The following is a 12494-nucleotide window of genomic DNA, read 5'->3' as shown; positions in this document are numbered from 1 at the left end:
TTAATTAAGAACATTACGGTTCACTCCAATGTCTCATATGCATCAAGTATTCATTACACAGACTCTTCATATCAAGCAACTGCCAGCTGGTGGCGCTAAGAACACAAAGCCAACCATAATACCTGTAAATATCTAATATTTTTACCATGAAAAATTCTAAAGCGGAATACTTTTATTATGGAAGGCATAACAAACCTGTATGTAGAATTCACATTTACGGGACAGTTTGGGATAAAAATGTTTTGAATTTGGCATTCAAGTCCTAATAACTTTTTTTTTCATCTTAACAGCGGTATTGGGTCTGGTTATACTGTATGTGGAACAAGTTGTGGTTTCTACATGTATACCGTAATTTGGGGGTAAGAATATGTTAGTATTTGATAGGTATTCTTTTCATTTTGTGTTGTCTTCATATTTTTATCCTGCTTTTATTTTAAATTGTTCATTACTGATCCAAAACAAGTGTATACGATGAAAGTTTTGGTGGATAATATAATGGGGGTATAGTTTTTCATATCTTTTTGTCCCATAAATGGGACCCTTAACTGCAGTGGGGCCCAGGATGCCAAGAGAGAAAGGAAAAATGTCTTGTTCAGGTGAACAGAGTAATGAAGGAAGGCCTAGCACTGATGATGGGGGTGAGAGAAGGGATTCCAGAGGCTTTTAGACTTTTGTCTAGCAATTACTTTCTTAAAAAGAACCTGTTACCAAGAAAAACGCTATTAATCTGCACATAGTGGGTTAATAATGCTATTGACCTGACAGGCACTGGCACTTAGCCGAACGCTGTAGGGAGAAAATGAGCTTTATTCCCACCCGGCAGAATTCCGGTTTCAGTCACCAGGGCAGCGCCGGTACGGGTTCAGTCAGTGCAGCTGTGACCCCTCCCCTAGCACTGACTGACACTTGCTCTGCATTGGGACTGGCTGTCAGTCAGGACCAGGGGTGCGTTAATACCCTTTATAAAGGCTTCAATATAAACACAGTGGCGGATTGGAGGGCCCGCAGAAGCTTCCCTTTAACAGCCTTCTTTTTTACCTAGGTGCTTGAATGACTGCAGAATGAATTACTAATCAAATCCATCAGTGAGCTCGTTCTGATAGACTACTTCTAAACCTTACCTTTCTAAACATCAATGCAAAAATACTTGTTTAACTAAAAGTACATGGAACTAAGCAAAAATGCTCTTGAAGGAATCTGTATCCTATAAGAACAAGTACAGTTTTTATTATAAGGAATCTTGTAATAAATGCACTACAAATGAGTAAGATTATTATGAATTACCTAAGGGTTCTCTATATATTATACCGTACAATACTCTTTATGTTAATGTAAAATACCTTATCATTACGTTACATATTATATAGGCATCTATTTAATAGAAAAACAGCATCGCAAAACTTACAGGTCAAATTTTTCAAATTCTGTGTCTAACAAGACGAAGGCTGATTTTATTTTTTCTATAGCTTCACTACGAAGAGACATAAAGCTGCTTTCTTTAATATCCTGCAAGAAATTGAAATTGAGAGATTTGTCATAAAGTAAATTGGAGGAGTACAGAAATAATAATGGTGCTCGAAACAGTGCTGTGTAGTCGGTGTCCATTTTTGGAGTTGGAGACGGTATAAAATGACCAACTCCTAAAATATATATTAAATTGGGTACAGTAGTTCAATGCAGTATGTGCTAAACATGAGCCATATATGAGGGAGTCGGAGTAAGGGAAATTGAAGAGTTGGAGGTTTGGCTTACATACTCCACTGCCCTGGTTTAAAATAAATATATCTGAGAAAAATTCGTAAATCTAAAAAGTGACTTTGAGGGAAGTTGTATGACAGATCTAGCCGGTGGTGTCTGCACCATTGTTTATTAAACTTTTCTGAATAGATGTATGGAGATCCAGAGAGGTCCGAGTTGTCAAGGCAACAATCCAAACCTATTCAACGGTAGCATAAAGGCATGAAAATGATCTAGCTGTATGGACTTACATAAATAGCATGTGTAGAAGAGGTTTTTGGAGGCTCTAGCTCGCTTAGGTGATATTTCACTTTTGGGATTTTGGTTGGTGTATATCTACAAAGCATAAAAAGAGTACATAATAATAACAATCTATTTCAATATATTAATCTATAAAATCTTGCATTTTTTATTCTGGCTACAGAGGCAAGTAATAGTCTAACAGTTCTTGTCCTGAATAGATTACGTCTCAGCGGTCATATCATTGCCACCGCAGGCAGGATTACAATGAGAGGTAAAGTAACCACACCTAGATAACACAGGAGCCACCATTCATAATAGGTTAAGGACTCAGATCACCTCCTCCCACCTCTCTGCACAATGACGTCTGCACGGGTCACACAGCATTCCTAGAACAATCTTCCATATGAGTCATGTCCAGCCCACAGGATCCTACTGTCTATGTAGCTATTGTAAAGTATATCTCTAAATGCTGTTAACAGCAGCTCAAGCAAGATGGCTGTACTCATAATTATGCGCAGAAAATATATTAAATCTAAATTTAGAAAAAAAATATAAAAAGAATATGCCATTATCTGGCTTTAATTAGTAAAATAATTATAGATGATGCATTTCCTTTGAAGGCTCTGTTCAGTTCTTCATCATATGTACTAAAGAAAGTAATCAATGTGCCCATTATAATCTAATGGTTGCTAATATTGCTTGGCTTAAAGGGAACCATCATCAGGAAATTAGGCCACTAATTAATGACATATCTGTAACAATTCTTTAACCCTATTTTCCCCCCAAGACTGTTTTCACCTAAATGACCAGGCCAAATTTTACAATTCTGACCAGTGTCTCTTTATGAGGTTATAACTCTGGAACCCTTCAATGGATCCCTTTGATTCTGGATGTTTTTTCGTGACATATTCTACTTCATGTTAGTGGTAAAATTTCTTCAATTTTCAAACTTTTACTTTTTCTCTCTTTAAAGGGAATGTCCACTACTAGGACAACCCCGTCTTGATCAAAAATGTTTGGCCCCCATAAAATAATAAAGCCTATACTCATCTCCCATTCTGGTAGCATTCCCATGATGTCAACACTCGCTCTCCCCGTGGCGGTCGTGTGGTGCTGTAATATGTGACCTCAGTGCCCAATTATCACTGGCATCACTGTGTCCACCTTTGGAAAAATGGAACATGAAGAGGAAATTAGAGATCAGCTGCAGCCCGGACTTCCTCTTCATGTTCGATTTGTCCGAAGATGAGGACAGTGACGCCAGCGCTGATTGGGTGCCAGCGTCACGTGTCACAGCATCACATAGGAGCCACGTGGAGAGAGTGCCGACATGGGAGGTAAGAATAGGCTTTAACCCCTTAGTGATGGGGCCAATTTTTTAAATTCTGACCAATGTCACTTTATGTGGTGATAACTCTGGAACGCTTCAACAAATCCCAGTGATTTTGAGTCTGTTTTTTTGTGGCACATTATAATTTATGATAATGGTAAATTTAGGTTGATATGGTTTGTGTTTATTTATAAAAAATATCAGAAACTTGACAAAAATGTAAAAAAAAGCTGCAAATTTCAAACTTTGAATGATGATGATTATTTTTATTATTATTATTTATTTATATAGCACCACTGATTCCATGGTGGTGTACATGAGAAGGGGTTACATACAAATTAAAGATATCACTTACAGTAAACAAACTAACAATGACAGACTGATACAGAGGGGAGAGGGCCCTGCCCTGTCTGGCTTACATGCTACAGGATGGTGGGGAAGGAGACAGTAGGTTGGTGGGTTGCAGTATTTCCGGTGTTGGTTGAGGTGATATCTCCGGTAGTGGTGAGAGAGAAGGAGGTAGCGGGGTCATTGCAGGCTGTAGGCTTTCTTGAAGAGGTGGGTTTTCAGGTTCCGTCTGAAGGATCCAAATGTGGTTGATAGTCGGACTTGTTGGGGCAAAGAATTCCAGAGGACCGGGGCAATTCGGGAGAAGTCTTGGAGGCGGTTGGATGAGGAGCGAATAAGTGTGGAGGAGAGAAGGAGGTCTTGGGAGGACCAGAGATTACGTAAGGGAAGGTATCGGGAGATTAGTTCAGGGACATATGAGGGAGACAGGTTATAGATGGCTTTGTAGGTCAGTATTAGTAATTTGAACTGGATACCCTAAGGGAATGGGAGCCAGTGAAGAGATTTGCAGAGAGGAGAAGTAGAGGAGTAGCGAGGAGAGAGATGAATTAGTCGGGCAGCAGAGTTAAGGATGGACTAGAGAGGTGCGAGGGTGTTAGCAGGGAGACCACAGAAAAGGATGTTGCAGTAGTCGAGGCGGGAGATGATGAGGGCATGCACAAGCATTTTAGTAGATTGAGGGTGGAGGAAAGGACGAAATCTGGAAATATTTTTGAGCTGGAGGCAACAGGAGGTAGAAAGAGCCTGGATGTGCGGTTTGAAGGACAGGGCAGAGTCAAAGGTTTCTCCGAGGCAGCGGACTTCCGGTACTGGGGAAAGCGTGATGTCATTAATTGTTATAGCTAGGTCGGGTAAGGAAGATCTGTGAGATGGAGGAAAGATGATGAGTTCAGATTTGTCCACATTGAGCTTGAGGTAGCGCGAGGAGAAGGAGAATATGGCTGATAGACACGCTGGGATTCTGGACAGCAGAGAGGTGACGTCTGGGCCAGAGAGGTAGATCTGAGTGTCATCAGCATAAAGGTGGTACTGGAATCCGTGGGACTTTATGAGTTGCCCCAGACCAAGTGTATAGATTGAGAAGAGTAGGGGTCCTGAAAAAGAGCCTTGGGGGTCTCCAACAGAGAGAGGGTGGGATGAGGAAGTGGAGTGGGAGACGCTGAATGTGCGGTTGGAAAGGTATGAGGAGATCCAGGATAGGGCAAGGTCTTTGATGCCGAAGGAGGAGAGGATCTGTAGTAGGAGGCAGTGGTCAACTGTGTTGAATGCAGAGGACAGGTCTAGAAGCAGGAGTATAGAGTATTGTCCATTTGATTTGGCTGTAAGTAGGTCATTAGTAATTTTGGTCAGGGCTGTCTCAGTGGAGTGATGGTGGCGGAAACCAGATTGTAGATTGTCAAAGAGCAAGTTAGATGATAGGTGGGAGGAAAGTTCAGCGTTGACATGCTGCTCCAGGAGTTTGGAAGCGAATGGAAGTAACGATATTGGGCGATAGCTGCACATAGCAGTTGGGTCTAGGGTTGGCTTTTTAAGGATAGGCGTGATTGTGGCATGTTTGAAAGCAGAATGGAATGTACTGGACGTTAGTGATAGGTTGAAGAGTTGAAGTGTGGTGGTGAGGTTGGGAAGGAGGTGGGATGGAATGGGGTCAAGTGCACAGGTTGTGAGGTGCGATTTGGAGAAGAGACAATTAAGCTCCCCTTCAGTGATGTTGGAGAGTGAGGTTATGGGGTTTGGGCATTGGTCTGGTATACAAAGGGGTTGTGGTGGTTGAACGATGAAGACTTGCCTTGTTTGGTCAATCTTATTTTTGAAGTGTGTGGCAAAGTCCTCGGCAGAGATGAGGGAGGTTGGAGGGGGCAGTGGTGGGCGGAGGAGGGAGTTAAAAGTTTTGAATAACTGTTTGGGCTTGTAAGATAGGGAAGATACGAGGGTTGTGAAGTAGGACTGTTTAGCAGAGGTGAGGGCAGATTTGAAAGCGAGTGTTGCCTGTTTGAATGCGGTGAAGTCGTCTTGCGAATTTGTTTTCTTCCAGCGCCGCTCTGCAATCCTGAACACTTGCCGAAGCTTTTTAGTGGTGATATTGTGCCATGGTTGTCTGTTGATAAGTCGCATTCTGCCATGAACGAGAGGGGCAACGTGGAGTGTGGGTGAAGTGGAGGCTGCCGTAACACAGCGCAGCAGGGGAGGCAGTGTCAGAGGGTGTCAGCCAGGTTTCTGTGAGGCCAAGGAAGGCAAGATTGCAAGAGAGAAAGAGGTCATGAATCACATGGAGCTTATTGCAGATGGAGCGGGCATTCCAAAGTGCTCAAGAGAGAGGCAGCAGGGAGTTGGGTGTCAAGGGCACAGGTTTTAAGTTGGAAAGATTGCGGTAGTTCTTATTAGATAGGGAGTGGTAGGAAGGGGTAGTAATGGGAGGTATGAGCTGTGGGGGTCCAGGATTGGGAGATATGTCACCAGCAGTGAGGAGAAGCTGAGAAAGGGAGAGCAGATGGGAGAAGGAGAGTGGGTAGCTTGTTTTATGTTTCATTCGGACAGGTTAGAGGTTGAGGAGCAGTTCAGCAGAGGAGGTCAGGTGGGGAGGAAAGAGGGAAGGGGAGATGATTATTTGGTTAGAGGGTGCAGGGGTTTGGGGATAGCAAAGGAGTGAGGATTAAAGGAGCAAACACTGTGAGGCCTTATGTAAAAATGGTGGAGGAGTAAGAGGGTTAATAGAAAAGCTAGATCCAAGTAATAAAAAGTGCTTACTCAGCAGACATACCCAAAAGAGACAGATGTATAGTGAAGGGTCCTGACTAACTGCCGTAGTAATAACTGCATCTTCACAATACTTTTGCTGCAGTGATACTTATGCTGCAGGGAGACACGTGCCTGACCCGCACACGTGCTCCCCTAGGAAGCATCTGAATATATAGGACTGAGTGGAGGATCAGGTGAGAGACGGATTGTGGGAACTGATTTGGGATAAATTACCAATTGGCTATCACACCAGAAGATGTTAGACAATCAAAGGCACACAGGGCCTGGCTACATCCATATGCTAGTAACACCTTGCATCTGATAACATCTCTACTGGGCCCAACATGGATATACAGCAGTAAGTATTGAGTTACATGCAACAAATGAATTTAGCAAACATTCAGCAGGCGCTGTTATATACCATTAAATGAAATGTTGCAGTAGACAGCAGTAGGCAGCAAGCAGAGATTGTACCATTAAATTAAATGTTGCAGAAGACAGCAAGCAGAGATTGTACCATTAAATGAAATGTTGCAGTAGACAGCAAGCAGAGATTATACCATTAAATGAAATGTTGCAGTAGACAGCAAGCAGAGATTGTACCATTAAATGAAATGTTGCAGTAGACAGCAAGCGGAGATTATTAGTGATGAGCGAGTATACTCGTTGCTTGGGTTTTTCCGAGCATGCTTGAGTGTCCTCCGAGTATTCTGGCATGCTCGGAGATGTAGTTTCTGCTGCCGTAGCAGTATGATTTGCGACTGCTAGACAGGCTGATTACATGTGTGGAATGCCTGTTTGTTAGGGAATTCCCACATGCATTCAGGCTGTCCAGCAGCCACAAATAAAGCAGCTGAGACGACAAAAACTAAATCTCCGAGCACATCCAAATACTCGGAGGTCACCGGAGCATGCTCGGAAAAACCCGAGCAACGAGTATACTCGCTTATCACTAATGATTATGTCTTTTAGGCTGGAATCACACACAACGTATAAAAAAAAGTCCATTTTCTACAGACGAGAATTGCAGAAATGTTCCCTGAACAGTGATCCGTATGTTATCCGTGTGCAGTGCGAGGATGCGATTTTCTCACACCTAAGCATACATGTGACATCCGTATGGCATCCATACGGCAAGATTTTCTTGCCGGCTTGTAAAATGGACATATAATGGATCCATGTCCTCAAATATTCGTGAAAACATATATATAGTCTATATATACAGTTAGGTCCATATATATTTGGACAGAGACAACATTTTTCTAATTTTGGTTCTAGACATTACCACAATGAATTTTAAACAAAACAATTCAGATGCAGTTGAAGTTCAGACTTTCAGCTTTCATTTGAGGGTATCCACATTAAAATTGGATGAAGGGTTTAGGAGTTTCAGCTCCTTAACATGTGCCACCCTGTTTTTAAAGGGACCAAAAGTAATTGGACAATTGGCTCCAAGGCTATTTCATGGACAGGTGTGAGCAATCCCTTCATTATGTCATTCTCAATTAAGCAGATAAAAGGCCTGGAGTTGATTTGAGGTGTGGTGCTTGCATTTGGAAGGTTTTGCTGTGAAGGAAACAAGCGGTCAAAGGAGCTCTCCATGCAGGTGAAACAAGCCATCCTTAAGCTGCAAAAACAGAAAAAACCCATCCGAGAAAATGCTACAACATTAGGAGTGGCAAAATCTACAGTTTGGTACATCCTGAGAAAGAAAGAAAGCACTGGTGAACTCATCAATGCAAAAAGACCTGGGCGCCCATGGAAGACAACAGTGGTGGATGATCGCAGAATAATCTCCATGGTGAAGAGAAACCACTGCACAACAGCCAACCAAGTGAACAACACTCTCCAGGAGGTAGGCGTATCAATATCAAAATCTACCATATAGAGAAAACTGCATGAAAGTAAATACAGAGGGTTCACTGCACAGTGCAAGCCACTCATAAGCATCAAGAATAAAAAGGCTAGACTGGACTTTGCTAAAAAACATCTAAAAAAGCTAGCACAGTTCTGGAAGAACATTCTTTGGACAGATGAAATCAAGATCAACCTCTACCAGAATGATGGAAAGAGAAAAGTATGGTGAAGGCGTGGTAGAGCTCATGATCGAAAGCATACCACATCATCTGTAAAACACGGCGGAGGCAGTGTGATGGCTTGGGCATGCATGGCTGCCAGTGGCACTGGGTCACTAGTGTTTATTGATGATGTGACACAGGACAGAAGCAGTCGAATGAATTCTGAGGTATTCAGAGCCATACTGTGTGCTCAGATCCAGCAAAATGCAGCCAAACTGATTGGTCGTCGTTTCATACTACAGATGGACAATGACCCAAAACATAAAGCCAAAGCAACCCAGGAGTTTATTAAAGCAAAGAAGTGGAATATTCTTGAATGGCCAAGTCAGTCACCTGATCTCAACCTAATTGAGCATGCATTTCACTTGTAAGACTAAACTTCAGACAGAAAGGCCCACAAACAAACAGCAACTGAAAACCACCGCAGTGAAGGCCTGGCAGAGCATCAAGAAGGAGGAATCACAGCGTCTGGTGATGTCCATAAGTTCAAGACTTCAGGCAGTCATTGCCAACAAAGGGTTTTCAACCAAGTACTAGAAATGAACATTTTATTTACAATTATTTAATCTGTCCAATTACTTTTGGTCCCTTTAAAACAGGGTGGCACATGTTAAGGAGCTGAAACTCCTAAACCCTTCATCCAATTTTATTGTGGATACCCTCAAATGAAAGCTGAAAGTCTGAACTTCAACTGCATCTGAATTGTTTTGTTTAAAATTCATTGTGGTAATGTCTAGAACAAAAATTAGAAAAATGTTGTCTCTGTCCAAATATATATGGACCTAACTGTATATAATATAGTATGTCAGTGAGACACACACATATATATATTTATATTTCATAGAGCTAGAGATAGCAGAACAGCCGATAATTCAATTGTCAGCTTCTGTAAAATCATTACACAACCCGACAGGATATGAGACATGGTTTACATACAGTAAACCATTGCATATCCATTAGATTTATTTATGTCCCTCACTAATAAAGTTAGTAGTGTATGTGTGTAAAATTTTGGAGCTGTAGGTGTTAAATTAAAGGATTAATTGAAGGAAAACTTGTGTGGGCTCCCGCGCAATTTTCTCCGCCAGAGAGGGCAAGCCAGTGACTGAGGGCAGATATTAATAGCCTAGAGAGGGACCATTGTTTTTGGGCCCTCCTGGCTAAAAAAAATCTGCCCCAGCCACCCCAGAAAAGGAGCATCTGTAAGATTTGCCAATTCTGGCACTTATCCTCTCTCTTCCCATTGCCCTGAAGCGGGTGGCATATGGGGTAATAAGGGGTTAATGTCACCTTGCTATTGTAAGGTGACATTAAGGCTGGTTAATAATGGAGAGGTGTCAATAAGACACCTATCCATTATTAATCCACTAGTCTGAAAGAGTTTAAAAAAAACACATTAAGAATAAAGACTTTTAATGAAATAAATAAACACATTTTTTCCATCTTTACTTAACTCCCAATCCAATCGAAGCCATCATCCTCCTGTAAAAAAGCCAAAATAAAAAAGCAACAATATCCCATACATGTCCGCCATACAGTCCCACGCTGCAATCCATCTGAAGGAGTTAAATAGTTTACAACCGGGAACCATGCTAATGTGACTGGCCCGGGCCCGGCTGTAAACCACAGCCTGCGTAGCCTCCCCACCTGACCGGAGATGAACTGATTAGCGTAGGAAAGTTTCTGAACTTTTTCCCACGCTGTGAGTTCACCACGAGTCATGTCGCTAACTTGTGAACTGACCGCTACAGCCGGGAGACTCTAAGGCCGCTATTTGGCCATGAATTGCCATGGCAAACATCTGGACTACACAATAATGATATCAGTGTGTCAATTAGATTAAAGCGGAAGCCCCCACAATCTATTAACCATTTTATTTAATGTAGTTACTTTGACAGCAGCAACTAAGGGGTTAAACAGATATGGATGATGCCAACACTGATCTTTTGTGATACAGCAAGTTGTCAGCTATAGTGTACAGCTGACAGCTGCTGGATTGTCACTTGTATGGGGATGATATTCTCTTATATATCTCAGGTCAATAAAAAGATGTACTGGCTGTCATTATGAGGTTAATATTTTATGGGGGACAAGGAGTTATCAAAATAGTGGACACATTTTTTAAATCAGAGAGATATGTCACACAAAATAGTTGCTAAATAAAATTTTCCCATGCCATGTCTACTTACATCAGCACAATTTTTGAAACATTATTTTTTTTGTTAGGAAGTTATAAGGGTTAAAACTTGACCAGTGACTTCTAATTTTTCCAACATTTACAAAACCTTTTTTTTAAAGGACCACATCAAATTTGAAGAGATTTTGAGGGGCCTCAATGTAAGAAAATACCAAAAGTGACACCATTCTAAAAACTGCACCCATCAAGATGCTCAAAACCACATCCAAGAAGTTTATTAACCCTTCAAGTGCTTCACAGGAACTGAAGCAATGTGGAAAGAAAAAATGAATGTTTAACGTTTTTTCACAAAAAAATTATTTTAGACTCTTTTTTTATTTTTACAAGGGTAATAGAAGAAAGTGTACTGCAAAATGTGTTGTGCACTTTTTTCTGAGCATGCTGATACCCCATATGTGTAGGAAAAACACTGTTTAGGTGCAGAGCAGGGCTCGGAAGGGAAGGAGCACCATTTGACTTTTTGAACGCAAAATTGGCTATAATCGAGAGTGGACGCAATGTCGCGTTTGGAGAGCTTCTGATGTGCCTAAACAGTGTTAACACCCCACAAGTGACCCCATTTTGGAAACTAGAACCCTCAAGGAACTTATCTAGATGTGTAGTGAGCACCTTAAACCCCAAGGTGCTTCACAGAAGTTTATAATATAGAGCCATGAAAATAAAAAAAATCATTTTTTTCCACAAAAATGATTTTTTAGCTCCCAATTTCTTTTCACAAGGGTAACAGGAGAAAATGAACTCCAAAAATAGTTGCTCAATTTCTAAAGAGTACGCAAATACCCGATATGTTGGGGAAAACCACTGTTTGGGCGCAGAGCAGGGCTCGGAAGGGAAGGAGCACCATTTGACTTTTTGAACGCAAAATTGGCTTAAATCAAGAGCGGATGCCATGTCGAGTTTGGAAAGCCCCTGATGGATGTGCCTAAACAGTGGAATCCCCTCACAAGAGACTCCATTTTGGAAACTAGACTCCCCCACAAAATTTTTGTAGATATGTGGTGAGCACCTTGACCACCCCAAGTACTTCAGAAAAAATTAAGTTCTTTCAACAAAAATATTATTTTAGCCCCCGATTTTTTAAGAGTAACAGGAGAAAATAAACCCCAAAATCTGTTGCACAATTTCTGCTGAGTACGCTGATACCCCATATGTGGGGTAAAACTACTGTTTGGGCACATGACAGAATTTGGAAAGGAAGAAGTGACTTTTTGGAATGCAGACTTTGATGGAATAGTTTGCGGGCATCATGTCATGTTTGGAGAGCCTCTGATGTGCCTAAATAGTGGAAATCCCCCACAAGTGACCTAATTTTGTAACTGATCTAGTGTTTCCTGGTATGTGAATTTTATAACGTAGTGGCATACATAAGTTGTGCAAATCAGAAATGAATTTAATACTCCATGGATGTGTGGTACAATTTGAAGCATTGTTTTATACACAGGCCAGGTATGTCCAGGCAGGTGTTGCACTGATAAGTGGTATCCTTGAACTCCTTCAGTAACACACTTGGCACATCTTTTGAAACATTCCTTTCTTTGTGGTTTGAGGGACCTTCCCAGGGAAATTTTGGCCTGGTACGATGCGAGGACCTTCAGTTCCAAAGGACTGGGGCCAGCAACCTTCCTGACTTCAAAAGATTAGGGCCATGATCACAACTTTCTGCAAATGAAGGTACGACGTGCAAGCCTGGCCTGCACATCGTGATAGCACGTAAGCGTTGTACATTGCCATCTGTACGATGTGCACGGCCAGCACTACACCTTGTACCATGCCTTGGCTTTTCTGATGGCATTGTACGGCTGAAGGACTTGATCAGAAAAAT

General features: G+C 41.7%; 1 protein-coding gene across 1 annotated transcript in view; it reads right to left on the bottom strand.

The window, feature by feature from the left end:
- The window catches only part of LOC141089047 (kelch domain-containing protein 1-like), a 210138-nt gene that overhangs the window by 42289 nt on the left and 155355 nt on the right, over positions 1-12494 (bottom strand). Inside the window, exons 15-16 of the mRNA XM_073575317.1 lie at positions 1989-2073; positions 1406-1506 (exon numbers count right to left, since the gene is read on the bottom strand). Coding sequence (XP_073431418.1) covers positions 1406-1506; positions 1989-2073 — 186 coding nt within the window. The remainder of the gene's footprint in view (positions 1-1405; positions 1507-1988; positions 2074-12494) is intronic.

The sequence above is a fragment of the Dendrobates tinctorius genome, unplaced genomic scaffold, assembly GCF_039654945.1.
Source record: "Dendrobates tinctorius isolate UK_male_01 unplaced genomic scaffold, ASM3965494v1 ptg000044l, whole genome shotgun sequence".
NCBI lineage: Eukaryota > Metazoa > Chordata > Amphibia > Anura > Dendrobatidae > Dendrobates > Dendrobates tinctorius.
Note: the sequence above shows the minus strand (reverse complement) of the source record. Positions and strands in the feature narration are given on the sequence as shown.